The following is a 16,163-nucleotide window of genomic DNA, read 5'->3' on the forward strand; positions in this document are numbered from 1 at the left end:
GTTAATCTTGGAAAGACTGTGTGAGGAGGAATGGTAATCAAGTAGGAAAACCTCAAGGAAATAACTGAAGAAAACCTCTTTCCTTCACAAGTTCCACCATCTCTTAGTCTATGGATTCAGATACCACTTGCCTTCTTTTGCTCCAGGATATTTCTTGGGGATCAGTGGGGTAACATGTCCTCTGTCTCAAGCATGAGAGATGGAAAGAGAAAGCATCTTAGCTTCCACAAGATGTTCCTGCTCAGTATCTTGGGCAGTATATTGACAAAGAGATCTGGATTTATAAAACTTATGTGGAACAACAAGTAGCCCAGCAGTCTGATGAAAAACAGGGTGGTGAAAAAGAAATATAGAAAAATCCTGGAAAAAGAAAGCCAAGAAACTGTTAACTAGAGGTTAGAAAACCTGGAACAAAACAGTCATAATCTAAATGCATGTCTGACTCCTTGATATTCAAATGTCTCTACTCTTAACAACCCCTTACAAAGGTAGCCTCTTCCCATATGCTGGCCTGCCAGCTACTCTCTCTCCCATCACCATGTTTAATTTTCTTTCAGCATTTATCACTATGTGAAATTATCTTGTTTTGTTTTTTATTTTTATTTTGGAAAATTGTTTTCAAAAGTAGTTGCACCAATTTATTTATTTATTTATTTATATTTATTTTTTTTGGTGGTACGTGGGCCTCTCACTGTTGTGGCCTCTCCCGTTGCGGAGCACAGGCTCCGGACATGCAGGCTTAGTGGCCATGGCTCAAGGGCCCAGCCACTCCGCGGCATGTGGAATCTTCCCAGACCAGGGCACGAACCCGTGTCCCCTGCATCGGCAGGCGGACTCTCAACCACTGCGCCACCAGGGAAGCCCCAGTTGCACCAATTTATACTCCACCAGCAGGGTTTATGTTTCTGTGGATCCACATCCTCTCCAACATTTGATGTTATCAGATTTTGAAACTTTTGTCAATCAGATGGGTATAAAGTAATATCTCATTATGGTCTTGGCTTGCATTTCCTTGACGAACGATGGTGCTGAACATCTATCTGTTCATAGATTTATTCGTCTTATGTGTTTCCTCTTGCCCATTCATTTACTATGTTGTTTGGGCTTTTCTTATTAATTTGTAGGAATTCTTTATATGTTCTTGATATTAATCCTTTTCCATTGTGTATATTTTGAATATCTGCCCTCTACTTTATAACTTTCACTTGCTCTGAGGTGTTAACAAAATTTATTTACTTTTTAATGTGCATTTTATTTATTTATTTTTGGCTGCACTGGGTCTTTGTTGCTGCGCCCAGGCTTTCGCTAGTTGCAGCGAGTGTGGGCTACTCTGCGTTGAGGTGCATGGGCTTCTCATTGTGGTGGCTTCTCTCATTGAGGTGCACAGGCTCTAGGCTCACGGGCTTCAGTAGTTGTGCCTCACAGGCTCTAGAGCGTAGGCTCAGTAGTTGTGGTGCGCAGGCTTAGTTGCTCTGCGGCATGTGGGATCTTCCTGGACCAGGGATCGAACCCGTGTCCCCTGCATTGGCAGGCAGATTCTTAACCACTGTGCCACCAGGGAAGTCCCTAAAGTTATTTTTAATAAAGTCTAATTTATCAACATTTCCTTTAGTTAGAATCACTGCTTTTTGTATCGTTTGAAAAATCATTCCCTACCCCAAGGCCTAAAAGATACTATTTTGTATTAAGAGTTTATGGTAGTTTAAAAATATGTCCACAAATTCTTTGGTATTCCTTCCTTAGAGAGATTCTTCTCCACTGGAGTGTGGAATAGACTTAATGAATTGCTTCTAAAGAATAACGTATCATGGAAATGACAGTGTGTGATTTCCTATACTATGTACTAAAAGCACTGTGGCTTCCTCCTTACTCCCAGGAGAAAGCCAGCTGTCAGGTTGTAAGGACACACACAAGTAGCCTGGTGGAGAGGTCCGTCTGATGAAGAACTGAGACCTCCTGCCAGCAACCAGCTGTGTGAGTAAGCTCCTTTGGACATAGATCCTTTAGCCTCAGCCCAGCCTTCTAATGACTGTAACTTCAGCCAACATCTTAACAGCAACCTCGTAACAGACCATGAGCTAGAACCACCCAGCTAAGTAGCTCACAGATTTATGACGCACAGAAAGTGTGAGTTGATAAATGTTTGTTGTTTGTAGCCACTAAATTTTGGGGTAATTTGTTATGTGGCAATAGATAACTAATACTGAGTTTTATAGGTTTTTTTTTTAATTGGTATTTAAGTCTTTAACACATCTGGGCTTGCTTTTTTGTTATACTGTATAGTAGTAATTCAATCTTATTTCTTTCTCATCTGGATAACCGTTTTTTCCCCACCATATTTACTGAACAGTCAATCCTTTCTTTCCCCTCTGACATATAATCACTGTCATATATCAGGGTTCTATATGTGCACTGTTTCTGAGCACATGTTCTTTTCCATTGGTTGATTTTCCTATTCCTCTGATGATACTACACTATCATAATTACTGTAGCTTCCCAGTGAGTCTCGATATCTCAAAGGGCATGTTTCTCATTCCTTGCTCTTCTTTAAAATTGCCCAGGTTATTTTTGACCCATTTACTCTCCCATATACAATATTTTAGTATCATTTTCTTCAATTCCATGAAAAATCTTCTGGGGAGTTTGATTGGAATTGAACTGATTCTATGAATTATTTGGAGACCATTGATATGTTTATGACATTAAGGCTTCCTATCCATGATCATGGTATTTCTCTTCTTTCATTTATATTACCTTTAATATTTCCTAATAAATTTCTATAAATTTCCTTATGGTAGTCTTGATTTCTTATTTAACTGATAAATTATTTTGCCCTTGTGGTTTTAATATGATTTCCACGAGCAAACCTCCACTGTTTCCTTTGCTATGTTACCCTTATCTGGTTGTGCTGGGCTGCATTCTGCCTCAGGACAAATTCATGGCCCAACTCCACTCACCAGTCAAAAACAGCCCCTTGGGCTTCCCTGGTGGTGCAGTGGTTGGGAGTCTGCCAGCTGATGCAGGGGACACAGGTTTGTGCCCCGGTCTGGGAAGATCCCACATGCCGTGGAGCAGCTGGGCCCGTGAGCCATGGCCGCTGGGCCTGCGCGTCCGGAGCCTGTGCTCCGCAGTGGGAGAGGCCACAACAGTGAGAGGCCCACGTACCGCCAAAAAAAGAAAATCAGCCCCTTCCCCTCCAGTTTTCTTAAGTTTTCCTGTAGAGTTACTCTTGGTGACAAGAGCCAGGATCCATTCTAATACAGGATCTTGCTCAAAATTAGAATCAAAAGCCTTTTAAAAGCCTCTTCCCACCACTCTTCTTGAAGCTGGATACAGTATTCATGAGAAGGGTCTGGGATGACGTGCCCAGGGACAATATTAGGAATAACCTAGCTTTCTAATTTCTTATCAGCGCACGGTATACCAGTGCTCCAAGGATGCTGGATCAGAGCAAGAGGAAAGACATTTGTAGTTTGATGTGATGAGCTAGACTTGCTGGGCTTACTAACTCTCTTTATGGCAGATAGCTCTTATCCCAGGAACATGGGCAATTCCATGCTGGGCGCTGGTGTTGAATTATAGGTGAAGGTGGCCTAGGAGTTCTAGGGAAGATTCTGCTAGTTGTTCTGGGAACATGTATTGAAGGATATTGAAATATATAATTCTTCACTTATCTGGTATGAAGGAGTATCCCTCTTAAGCAAATTTTCCAGACAGTTGGAGCTGACCTTTAAGCACCAGTAATTTTATGTTAACCATTTTGATTGGACTTTTTCTAAATCACATTTCATACCACTTTAAATATATGTTTCTCTATGCCTTCTTAAACATACTATATTGAACATAATTTGACCTTTTCTTAAAAATATAGGGGCTTCAATACCAATTTTACTTTGCTATCACGATGATTCCCTAAGGACTAATATCCACTCATTTGTTTGAATCTTGAGTTCTTATTTGGTTTAACAAGATTTTTGACCAATTATTATGTGCTGAATACTGTTAGGTGCTGTCTCCTTTTCCCAGTCATTTTCTCTCTCTTTTATCTGCTGTGAGGCAGTGGTATACTTGCATTTAGAAATTCTCTCCCTATTTTTATTTTTCACATTAGGGGGTAATGTGCTGACATTGTGATAAAGTTTGAGGGAGGCACATCTCACACAATAGTGTAAAAACCCAATCTTCATGCTTACGAACCACAGAAGGATCTCCCCATTTCTTTTTTTAAGATTTTTAAAAAATTTATTTTATTGTGATGAGAACACTTAACATGAGATTTACCTTCCTGACAAATTTTTAAGTGTGCAACACATTATCATTGACTACAGGTGCAGTGTTATACAGCAGATCTCTAGAACTTAATCATCTTGTTTAACCAAAGATTTATGCCGATGGATTAGTAACTTCCCGTGCCCCCTCCCCCCACCCCCTGGCAGCCATCATTCCACACTTTGATTCATGAACTTGACTGTTCTAGAGACCTCACATAAGTGGAATCATGCAGTATTTGTCTTTCTGTGACTAGCTTATTTCACTTAGCGTAATGTCCTCAAGGTGCCGCAGTGTTATCATATATTGCAGAAGTTCTTTCTTTTTTATAACCCTCCTTGTTTATTCTTTTTATTTTTTTTAAATTTCTTTTGTTTTTCTATTTTTAATTTTTAATTTTTTTATTGGAGTCCCCATTTCTAATCAACTGATGTTACTGGGAAACCAGACACATCAAACTAGTTGAAAGTGTTGAAGGGAAAAGGGGGTAAGTATGACACTTGTCACATCTCTTCTAGGTGATAGGATTCCTGTTTCTGATTACTGCTAGGCCACTGGCTTCTAATACTGGAAAGCTGAGATTAGTCATCGCCTTTGGACAAGGAAGTCATAACAGTGAACTGAGAAATGTAGTCATTGATAAAACAAATTTGTTGACTGTGTGTGTGCGTGTGTGTGTGTGTATACAATGTTCTCCTTGTCTAGACTTTGCTATCTGCTAGTATGGCTAAGTAGAACTCCCAGTTTTCTGGGAAGTTTACTCAAAGGGATTTACTTACGTTTTACAGAATCCTGTTTTCTTCTTTTGGAGAGAGTTATCCTGGGAGAAAAAGAAAGGGCAGTGATAAATAAACAATTTCTGGACGCTGTTATCACTGCCAAGTAGTACTGAGCCATTAATTAAATGTTATTTTAGGTAAAATTTTACAAATTTTTTCATATACATAAGCAGATGAAATTTTCAAAGCCAAATATATGTACATATATATATGTGTGTGTATATATGTATCTGTGTATATATATATATGTATATGTGTGTGTGTGTGTATATATATATATATATATATATAAAACTGCATTACCTTTTTATATATTGATAGGAATAAATGAAGACTTAGAAGGGTAGGGTCATACAGCTTGTAAGTGGCAGGACGAGGCCTGGAACCCAGGTCCTCTCAGTTCACATTTTGGGCTCTCTCAACTATACCCTTACCTTCTACTTAGCCAGTGACCCTTAGAGAAGTTTACAGGCTATAAAAACCACACAAACATATTCCAAGAGATAAATTTTGAAAGCTATAAAAATGTAAAGATGAGAATATATCCTGGATTTCTGTAACATCCCTCTTCCAAAATATTTTCTCAGTTACTTCATTTTCCTTTAAACTTCCTTGTGAGATAAAAAGGAAGAGGAATTATGATCACACTTTAAAACTGTGGAAATGAGGCTTGCAGAATTGGAATTAGAAAGCAGCTTTCTGGGTTACAAATTTGATTCTATAGCTTGAGTGAGATTAAGTGGCATGCTAGCTGGTCAGCTGCTCAGGCAGCCTCTCTAAAGAGATTGCTCAAACATCATAAGTCGTTGAACCATCACATGGACTCTGATAATCTTGATGAAGACAGTCCTGTTGTTTCTCTGATAGCTGGTCAGAAGGAATACTTTAATAAGTCACCGGGAATAGATGGTGGGACACATCAGGTAGCATGCCAAGCTTGGTTCTAGAGAGGTGGACTTCAGTTAATTTCAGGAGTTTTGCTTGCTGAGTGGAATACATAAGCTTGGGACCAGAATAACCTGTTCAGGACAGTGGGAACTGTAGTCACCGTGGAAATGGTCTAACATATTCAGACATCTGGAGCACCTCAAGGGTAATAGTCAAATGTTGATATTTGCTTTTAAGGAAGAGATGACTTCTGTTTTCTGAGATTGTAAAGACCATATATCTCAACAACATAAAATTTCTGCTGAATGTCCACTTTGGCTCTAAAGGAAATATAAATTACAATTAAAGTCCAATAACCTTTATCTATGTACTTGCTTCCACAAGACACCAAGCAGGCTAAGAGGCCTGGTGCTCTACATCCAAGTCTGTTTCCTTCAGACCTTTGCATATGTGCTGGTGACATCATGATGTTAAAGATGAATAGACACTGAAGCTGTATCATAAAGAAGCAACTGCTTCCTATGTTTTAACTCATAGGCCAACTCTGATTAGATGGTGATAGATGCCCTTGGTGTTCTGTGTAGTAAAAGATTCTGGACCATGCTGGGATCATCAGGAAAGAGTGCTGTGATTACAGGAGATAGAGGAGTGGTGTATGTGTCATGTACTGGCCTTCTCTCCACAGAGTGCACCCTCAGTTAATGTTCCTTCTCGCTTCTATTCTAAACTTTCTTTGGTCTTGGGCTGGTTTCTTTGAGAACACATCATTTGCACAGCTGTAAGAGGGAAGACAGCTGTTCCTTAGCATCCTCTTTATTTGTTTAGGGTTGAAATGCTTTGGAATTATATCTGGTACTGTTCTTGGAAAATCCACATGGGAAGATTGCTAGATGTTTGGTGGCTTATAGTGATTTTGGAAACTCCTTTGAAAGGTGAAGAAGCTGAAGATGGAGTAGGTGCTTACCTTGTTATTTTGGCCATTACACTCTTTGCTTGCTGAGTTCATGCTTATGACTTTTGACCTGGGGGAAAAGAACCAAGAAAGAGATTGGATAAAGTGCCCTCAAAGATTCATACTATATGATGGTTGTTTAAAAACAGTCTTATATTCTAATTCTATTATAGCCAGTTGCTACATGTAGCTATTTAAATTTAAATTAATTAAAATAAAAAATAAGTTCCTCAGTCATACTACCTGTTCTTCAAGTACTCAGTAAGTGGCCAAGTGGATACTTAATAGATAGTATAGAAATTTCTGTTGAATAGCCTTGTTCTAGAAACTTAGCTTAGCAGTCAAGCCATACCTAGTACTCAGGAAGGATTTTGGGAGACTTGAAGGTATCCTTTAGGGGCGAGGACCTCCAAGTCCTAGTGTCTTGGACACAAGGCCACGGTGTGTACCTGCCTATTTAGAGGCTTTATGCAGTTTGGGTCTCTTTCTCTTCACCACAAGGTTCCAAAATATTTATATAGAGAGATACTTCTTGATTGAATTAAGATTTAACATCTAAAGAGGGTCAAGAAATGGAAGTGAGGTTTTTGGTTTAGTTTCTCATCATTTAAACTCTTTTGACAAACTCAAGGGGTATTTTTTTGGGGAAGGAAGCTTTTATTTACATTTAATATGAATGTTCTACTTATCAAGGTGCCTGACCACTAACCCTTTTTAAAGCACATGTTCCTACCCTTAATATAAACCCAAATAATTGGTAACGTGACAAAGCTATGAAGGGAGATGTGTTTCTACAGTCTTTGAAGAAGGATGGGAGAAGGACCTGCGTTTTAAAGTTGGTGTGGTTCAGTGGGAGTCGACCTGATTACTACAGAGGGGAAAGATATGTGGTGTTGGGGGCCTCATAATTCCAAACTGGAATTAGAGAGATGTTTGCTCTGACCCAGGCTGAGATGGAGTTACCACTAAAACCAGGATGTTCCTTTGTTTGCCAAAGCTTACACTTCTCTCTCGAGGAACTGATTCTCTAGTTCTTCTTCTATTTTCTTCAAAGTTTCCCGGTACTTCTTCAAAGAGAAATAAAAGAAAGCGCGGTTACTAATTAAAGCCCTTTGCTTTTCCTAATCATAATCAACATGCATTATTACATTGTCACATAAATGTTTGGTATTCCCACTGCCACTTTTTCTCCTTCCTAGCCTCCACCCCACCACTACTGATTTCTCACTATATTTCACCATTGGACAGGTCTCTGGGGGTAATTGGGATTATAAACAGGAAAAGTGTTCATTATTAAGTTAAGGGCACAGAGGCTGGGAGACCAGGGAGGTAACAGAATGATATTGGTGGTGGAGTGTCATAGACCCTAAAGTCCCTCTGGAATGACACCTTGAAGAGTTAAAATTGTTCCAGACAGTATGCTCTGAAAAACCTGGTTCCATTTCACCCTGTACCTGAACAAACCCTTTGCCGTCCCTTTACTGAGGGGCTGTACCTTTATGCAGAGGGCCTGATCTTCACAGAGCTGGGCCAAAAGTGCATAGTCTTCTATTACCTGGGGAGACTAAAATTTATTAGTCTTAAATTTTCTCAGTGAATTGCTGTAAGAACAATAGTATACTTGTTTCCTCCTGTGTACCAGACCCTAAATGTGGCCTTCTAATTGTTCTAAATATGTTTTTTTGTACATATAAACTAATTTTTTTGAGGGTTAACAAGCTATATTTTATAGTCCCTTGGGGATTATTTGGGGACAGTTGGGAGAAGAATAGATACTAATTTGTGGAAGATATAGATCATGAAGTGTATCCTATAAAAAATATTAAATAAAAGGTAACTTAGGAGACTATAGTCATCTTCCTTTCCTTCATACCCTCCTGATCCCATAATGGTTTGGGATCTAGAACCTTATTATAACTCAATCATTTGAGGAATGCATTAGATTGTCTGACCAAGAATGGAGTATCCCTTCCTTTGGGAGGAGTAACATTGAAGTTACTGTGGTTACCTTGGCCAGTTCCTTCTCTTGGTCTGCACAGGAGGCTTCCAGCTGTTGTAACTTAACCTATAGACAAGGAAGGAGGCTGGTAACTCAGCAAGGCAAAAACAGGATTCCATTCTGAAATGCTATAGCAAAGGTTATCTCACAGGTGGTTGAAGTGCATTGGGCACCATTTCAGATATCTTTTTGATGGAGGACAGTCAAACTGTCCTTGCAGCTGCCTGGTGAGCCTGCACTCTTGACCACTGAGTATTCATCAGTGCTTTGTTTGCCCTTAAACTTCAATTCTTAGCTTCCTTCTTCCTTAGCTATTTCTCTTAGAAAAACATCAACCTTGAAAAATTCACTGTCACTTTTGCTTTTATATATTCATGGCTCACTCCTTTCTTTCTCCCTGTATTTCTTCTTTCCTCTCTTCCTTCCTTGAATACTTGATGAAAGCCTCTTCTATATCGGCCACTATACTGGAGTGACAGGGAAAGGGCAGGGGGAGTACTGAGGATACAGTGATGAACGGAATTGATAGGCTTTCTGCCTCACAGAGCTGACATTCTAGTTGGGGGACATAACAGATGAGTCAACATGATAAGTGCTGTGAAAGAAATAAAAGCTGAGTAATGTGCTGAGAGTGAGAGTGAGTGATGGCATAAGAGCTAATATAGGTGGTTGGCGAAGGCCTCTCTGATGATACTTGAGCTGAAATCTGAAAGATAAATATTAGTCAAATGGAGATCTGGAGGAAATATGTCCCATGCAGAGGTTACAACAAGGGCCAAGACTGTGAACTTTGGTATGTATGAAGAAGTTATGTGGCTGAAGCACAGGGGATACTGGTAAGGTGGGGAAAGGTAGCCACTGATGAGGTTACATACGTAGGGCCTTATAGCTTCTAAAAAAATTTGGTTCTTTTATTTATGTATGTATGTATGTATGTATGTATGGCTGCGTTGGGCCTTTGTTGCTGCACGCGGGCTTTCTCTAGTTGTGGTGAGCGGGGGCTACTCTTTGTTGTGGTGTGCGGGCTTCTCATTGCAGTGGCTTTTCTTGCTGTGGAGCACAGGCTCTAGGCACGTGGGCTTCAGTAGCTGTGGCTTGTAGGCTCTAGAGCGCAGGCTCAGTAGTTGTGGCAGGTGGGCTTAGTTGCTCCGTGGCATGTGGGATCTTCCCGGACCAGAGCTCGATACTGTGTCCCCTGCATTGGCAGGCGATTCTTAACCAGTGCGCCACCAGGGAAGTCCCCAAAGTTTGGTTCTTTATTCTAATTGTAGTAAAAGGCCAGGAGAGAGCTTCAAGTGGTAAAGACACAATCTGACCTGTGTTTTTAAATAAGAGACTTTTCAATATGTGGAAAGTGAGATTGTTTAGGAGTAAGAGTTGAAGCAGGAAGACTTGTTAGGAGGCTACTTCAGCATCCAGGTGAGGGGTATGGTGGCTTGCAAGAGGGTAGTACTATTAGTAGTAGTAGATAGGGAAGAATGGATGCATTTGGGTTATATTCTGTAGGAAGAGCAGATATAACTATTTTCCCTTCCTTCCCTTTCAGCTCTGTTGTTCCCACTTTCATCTAGGGATCATTATTTTACATCTGGATGCTTCTAACAGTTCCTTTCCCCTCCAGTCAGTTACAACCAGGGCCAGAAAGAAAAATGTGCTAAAGGCTATATTTTCAAGACACTGGCCTGAGTCACAAGGAGTTGAAGCAGGCATCCCATTAAACTACTGAACTAATCACCAGCATGCAAGGGGAACAGAAGCAAAGGAGATGCTGTATATTTCATAGAATTAGAGATATCGCCTAAGAATTCTACAAAAGAGGTGGGCAAAAGGGAGTGATTCAGAGGGTTAATAATACTCTAGAAGTCTTTAGGGCTGGGCTGGTTGCTGCTGGGAAAATAATGGCCATTGTTCTGACAACACCTGGAACTCTGTAGTCTGTCAGCTCAGCTCACCTGACATAGCCAGCATTAAAGTGTCCCCACTAGATTCTGGTGGCCTTACTGTCAGGAAAACTTGTTTTGGGCAGGAGAAGGAAGAAAATCAGTCTCTGACTGCTGCAGTTATATGGTAAGAATAGTCATGGGGCTTCATAATCCTTTCTAGTGTTAACTTTACTTTCTTCCTGATGTACACACAGGATCCAGATTTCTTTCTTTCCAGGTAAATTTCCTGGATGTACATGACTAAGCAAGCTTACTTGGTGGCCTTAAACTTCTTCTTCTTCTTTTTTTTTTTTTTTTTTTTGTGGCCATCAACACTAATTTGGCCAAGAGAAGATAGGAGAGTGATTCTCTATTCTTTCTTTTTATATTTCTATTTTCAGTGTGTCCATATCTTCATAGGCTTCATATACACAGTATGGGCTTAAGTGTGGGCTTAATAAGCTAAAGAAAAATTAAGGCAAGGATAAAGATGCAATTCTACAGAAAGTATCAAGTTAGAATTTTACCTGTTCTCTAAATAAAAAAAGTAAGTCTCTAATTCTTCTTGCATCTTTGATCGGATGTGTTGTGGTTGTGTCCAGGTTCTTAGCTCTGGAACACAATTAGAGAAATGCTAAGCACTGTCTGATGCACTTAGCATGCAGAACTCACTAGATACTTGAATGACCAACTTAATGATTTCTTTTCTAGATTGGATTCCATGACAGGATGTGTAAGTTGCCTAGCATGCAGTAGAGTTACAGATCCTAGCTCTGCCTCTATGAATTCATACATATGCCTTAGCCACTCTCTTAAATAGTCACTTTAAAATTATGTGACTTCAGGTTTTAGCTCTCCAAAAAAAGGAAAGAATACTTTATATACACAATTTCACTCAATTTTCAAACAGAGGCTGGGAGGGACTGATTAAATTGCCCTTCATATACCACACTAAGTAATGGGGACAGGATTTAAATTAGGGACTTCAACTGCCTCCAGTGTTATATATGCATTTGTGTTCTGCTCTTCCTCATGGAAGAAAGAACAAAATATATGGCTTCAGAGTAAAATTCCTTACTAAGAGCAGAGGAAATGTCAGTACTCAGTGGCCCAGGCTTATGCCTGACATGGGTAAAACTACAAAGAATTTATCCCAACTTTGACAGTTGTTTCCACTTGAAAGCTTGTTTCCTGTTCATATATTCCAAACCCATTCAAGATTGCTTTTCCATTTACCTTTGACTCTTCTGGGGTTCCCTTTAGATTGCCTTGTTCACACTTAGTTGCCTTTTGAGATTTCCTTGTAAGCTACAGTTTCAAATAAAAAAATACATTGCAAATAAAAAATACATCAAATAAAAAAAAAAAGAAAGAAAACAAAGACATTCTCTGGTGTATGTGTGGGCTGGTAATTTGGTCTTGATAGAAGCTGCCAGGAGGTGGTCCTTTGGTGGATACTTGGTGCTCTTGGAAACATCTTTATTCTACCTCTAACTTCTTCTCACTAGTCTTGGCCACCAAAGCTGGAGCCTGCTCAAGGCAGGGGTACTTTTCTGAACCCCTCATCCATGCTGGGTTATTCAGGAATGGGTCAGAAAGTAGGGTAGCATAAGAAGCCCACTGTATTCTGAGCAGGAGTTGAGGTAGAGGGAATGCCTAGACAAGGAAGAGGGAATCCTTAGGAATTAAGTATTTTTAAGTCTCTGTTGAAAGTAAAATTAACTCTCATTACAGAGCTGCCAGCCAATCACTTTAACAGAGTGTCTACTGGAATCCCTTTTCTTGTAATAGAATGAAGGAACCTGTGGGATCACTGAGTACCCTGAATAACCCACTCCCTCCGTCCATCTGATACTTGCAGGGAAGATCCATGGCATTTATTTAGGTCATGAAGCTCAGCCTCAGGAGAGTAGTATCCACCCCAGCACAGGCCTCTCTGACATGTGGGATCCCCTATGACCACTTTTGCTCCCTTGCCTCTTTGGTGCCTGGGGATGCTGTGGGAACACTGGGGAACACAAGAGCCCCATCCCACCTTTCTTTCAAGTTCTGCTATACTGTGGACCAGAGTCTCATTCTTCCTTTCCTGTTGAGAGAAAGAAGCAGAGTGTAAGTGTGCATCTGCATACCATCTTCTGTCTTTATTTAGTTGATTGTTCTCCATTTCGCTCCAGTGATCATTTCCTGCAGGAACTCTACCTTATTGCATAAGGTCAGGTAAAGAACCTGTGGTTTGATCTCAATACATACACACCAACTTAACAGGGATAGAGATGCCCACACGCAGAGCTTCCCAATACTAAATATTACCAAAGAAACCCTACCCTCCACACATCCCTTTCCATGCATGGACACATCCTGCCATGACTTTTTTTTTTTTTTTTTTTTTTTTGCGGTACGCGGGCCTCTCACTGTTGTGGCCTCTCCCGCTGCGGAGCACAGGCTCCGGACGCGCAGGCTCAGTGGCCATGGCTCACGGGCCCAGCCACTCCGCGGCATGTGGGATCTTCCCGGACCAGGGCACGAACCCGTGTCCCCTGCACCGGCAGGCGGACTCTCAACCACTGCGCCACCAGGGAAGCCCTTGCCATGACTTTTGAGTTGACTACTAGTTGTATGTAAAAAGGAGAGACTAGCTTATCTGATAGTTGATGAGAGACAGGATGATGAATAAAACCTATCATACAGCTCTTCCTAGCTTCTTGCTTACCAGTCTGGCTGTTTCTTCTTCTAGCGCCTGCAAGGCTCTTTCCCTTTCCATCGTGGTGCGGTTCTCCTTCCCCCACTCCTCACCCTCTGCCAGGTCTCTGGTCTGAGTGATCTCATTTTCCAGCCTAGATGACGCAAGCACACACTCTGAGGATCTGGCAGTTTCAGAACCGATAAAACACAAATATCAGTTTCAAGGGAACCTCAGTGACAATAAACACGAATCTCAAGTTGGAAACCATTCTTTCCTGGATCCTTAGAATCACTTTCAAGGCAGGAAAAGTAAGATTCCTCTGATTCCCAAGTCAAACACCCCAATGTTCTTTCAGCTCAGGTAAGTATCACCCAATTTTTTTAGGAATCTCTTTAAAACTTGCTGTATTTCAGAGTTTGAGCCACAGAGAAATGCCAGAGAATGAAGAAGAAACTTTGCTGTACAAGATTTAGGTCTCTAGAACAAACAGGAAAATTTAGTGTTGTCTCTTCTCTTCTACCCCATCCTCTGGATGGAGAACTTCCCTCATGGTACCCCAACACTCACCTCTGAATCTCATCTTCTTTCTTGCGGATTTTGAGAAGAAGGTCCTGATTTGCTTCATCAATTCTCTGCATATCCCTTTCAAGGTTCATATTCAAACTGTTAATGTTCCTCTTTGACTGGGCCAGTCTTAAGATTTCCACTTCCTCTGACCTGTAGACTCAGTCCCCAAATTGAACAAGGGCCAGTTATCTTAAGATCAGTAATCTTTGGACTAAATGGGATATCTAGAAGGCACGTAATTCATTAACCTGGCTGTTTCTGGAAGCACATCTGTCCTTTTTCATTCTTAGGAAATTATATTTCTTAATCATGCTCTATAATTTGTTTCAATAATTCTCAACTTGGTCAGCAAGAGAGGTTTTTCTCAGGCTTTCTCAGCCAAAGTGCTCAATATACTAGTGCACCTCCACTCTGATTCCAGAAGTCTTGCTTCCTTAAATAGTGTCCTGCATTGGTTTCTAAGACAAGTTGTTCACAAAATCTACTCATGCAATACACTTTTATTGAGTACTTTTATCCAGGTAGCTGGCACATTCCTTATGATTGAGCCCAGCTTTATGCAGAGCCACAAGAGATTTCCACCAGCAGGTAGGGCTTCAGTCTTTCCCCTCCTCCTCCCATCTCAAAACTTCTCTTACAGTGCCTGCTACAAAGCTTGAGTGTCTATCTTGAGAGTCACTTCATTGAGCACACAGATATGATCCAGGCATTCACTTTCAAGAATTCAAAACTCCTTTTGAAGTAAATTTGAATAAAATAAGGGTAACACTAGAGTCATCTAGAAAGGGTACCTGGCACATGGAAGCTCTCAATAAACTCTTCTTTTTCTTGTATCATTAATTAGTTTGCTTTTCAAATGATTAACCATAAATAAGTTAGTGAGGCAGACTTTTGAGTAAGGATGAGGGATGATTTTGGAAAAGAAGACTTTATAATAGCTATCACTTCAGGAGGGCATGAAGGGCTTGAGGTGGAGTGCAATGGGGGAGGGATAGATAGTAGATGGAGAGAGAGAGGGAGACTAGAAGATGAAGGAAGACATCTACAGCAGACCTGCTTCATACCTTGGCCCTTGGATGTGGCTTTGCCTAATCATGATTACTTACTCATCATCTAGTTGATCCTCCTTGTGTTCTTCCATTGTAGATTCCCTAAAATATCAGCAGAGATGTATCTAATGAGTTGGGGAAATGGGTCCATTTGTGAAGTAGAGTAACTAGCCAAGAGCCCCCAAATATAGAAACAGAATTAACTGGTTTCTTCCCTCCAACTTCACATTTTGGCCATGACAAAATTCAGCCTTTTGGTTTTCTGCTCACGTTCTGATTATGCCTCAGTAAGGATACAGTGAGGATACAGGGATAATGCTGGAAATTTCAGTATATATCCTGCTAGCAGGTATATTCAGAGATAGTTCACCAACACAAAACCCTTTGGAATTTATACACAGCAATAAGAATCAATAGAGGTTATCAATTGTTCTTAACTCCCTTTCTACTCTAGGGCCACTTGCTTTCCTAAAGGGCCCATGGGCCTGGGTGTAGGTGTACAACTTCTCTGAAAAGTAATCTCTCTGCTCTCTAGCCTGGCCTCTGTAAGAATCTCCAGATATTAAGATCTTAGTATTAAACAGGGCTCAGAAAAACCAAGCAGAAGTAAATTTGGCTTGCTCTGCCCCTTTGGTTTCCTCTTTAAATCCATTACTTCCATAAACTCCACCTCTTTTCTGATGTGTATGGTCTTCCTGATTCTGCTCTAGGCAATTAGTTTCTGAAGAGTCTAATCTTTCCCCAGTGGAACTGTCCAGTAGAATCTCAGAACCTTCTGAGGTGTCATGACCCTGCTATTGACATGGGGGGCAGCATGTCACAGTAGGTTGGGTGGCAACGGTTTCTCATCATCTGTGGAGACTTCAGACCCTACATGGTTGTGTGTGTTTCATGGTCATGTCTTCCCTTTGGCAGCAGTAGTTTAATGGATCTGATTTCTGGGCAGTATGAAGGGGTAGCCCCTGTCTTTTATTTCTCTGGCAGATTGTGCTCCCTTGCTTCAAAGTGTGACTAATATGGAAAGTCTGATTCCTAATCCCATCGTGTAGCCAACT

General features: G+C 40.7%; 1 protein-coding gene and 1 non-coding gene across 6 annotated transcripts; both read right to left on the reverse strand.

The window, feature by feature from the left end:
* Nucleotides 1-59: 59 nt before the first annotated feature.
* TMCO5A (transmembrane and coiled-coil domains 5A) lies at nt 60-15,839 on the reverse strand. 5 transcript variants are annotated; one of them, XM_049706927.1, is made up of 12 exons: nt 15,779-15,839; nt 15,166-15,210; nt 14,060-14,216; nt 13,520-13,643; nt 12,845-12,895; nt 12,046-12,117; nt 8,897-8,953; nt 8,384-8,443; nt 7,891-7,952; nt 6,901-6,958; nt 5,049-5,089; nt 60-360 (listed from the first exon to the last, which is right to left on the reverse strand). In XM_049706927.1, the coding sequence occupies exons 2-12, from the start codon at nt 15,170-15,172 to the stop codon at nt 162-164; spliced, it is 888 nt and encodes a 295-aa protein (XP_049562884.1). In that variant the 5' UTR covers nt 15,173-15,210; nt 15,779-15,839; the 3' UTR covers nt 60-161. The 5 variants fall into 5 exon arrangements, with proteins under 5 accessions (XP_049562884.1, XP_049562883.1, XP_049562882.1 ...); XM_049706926.1 differs by having other exon boundaries at nt 7,891-7,955; XM_049706925.1 differs by having other exon boundaries at nt 7,891-7,955; nt 8,384-8,452.
* Nucleotides 4,101-4,208, reverse strand: LOC117202944 (small nucleolar RNA U13). Its single transcript, XR_004485483.1, has one exon. It is a non-coding gene; the product is annotated as a small nucleolar RNA U13 (small nucleolar RNA).
* Nucleotides 15,840-16,163: the final 324 nt, after the last annotated feature.

The sequence above is a fragment of the Orcinus orca genome, chromosome 2, assembly GCF_937001465.1.
Source record: "Orcinus orca chromosome 2, mOrcOrc1.1, whole genome shotgun sequence".
In the NCBI taxonomy this organism is placed as follows: Eukaryota; Metazoa; Chordata; class Mammalia; order Artiodactyla; family Delphinidae; genus Orcinus; species Orcinus orca.

Bases quoted from the DNA above. Each gene is read 5' to 3' on its own strand.
- TMCO5A (XM_049706925.1), bottom strand. The intron at 12,896-13,519 runs GTAAGCAAGAAG...TTCTCTCAACAG, and splicing joins AAGAAGAAACAGCCAGACTG to GAAAGGAAGAATGAGACTCT. The intron at 361-5,048 runs GTAAGTAAATCC...TTCTTTTTCCAG, and splicing joins AAAACAGGATTCTGTAAAAC to GATTTTTCTATATTTCTTTT.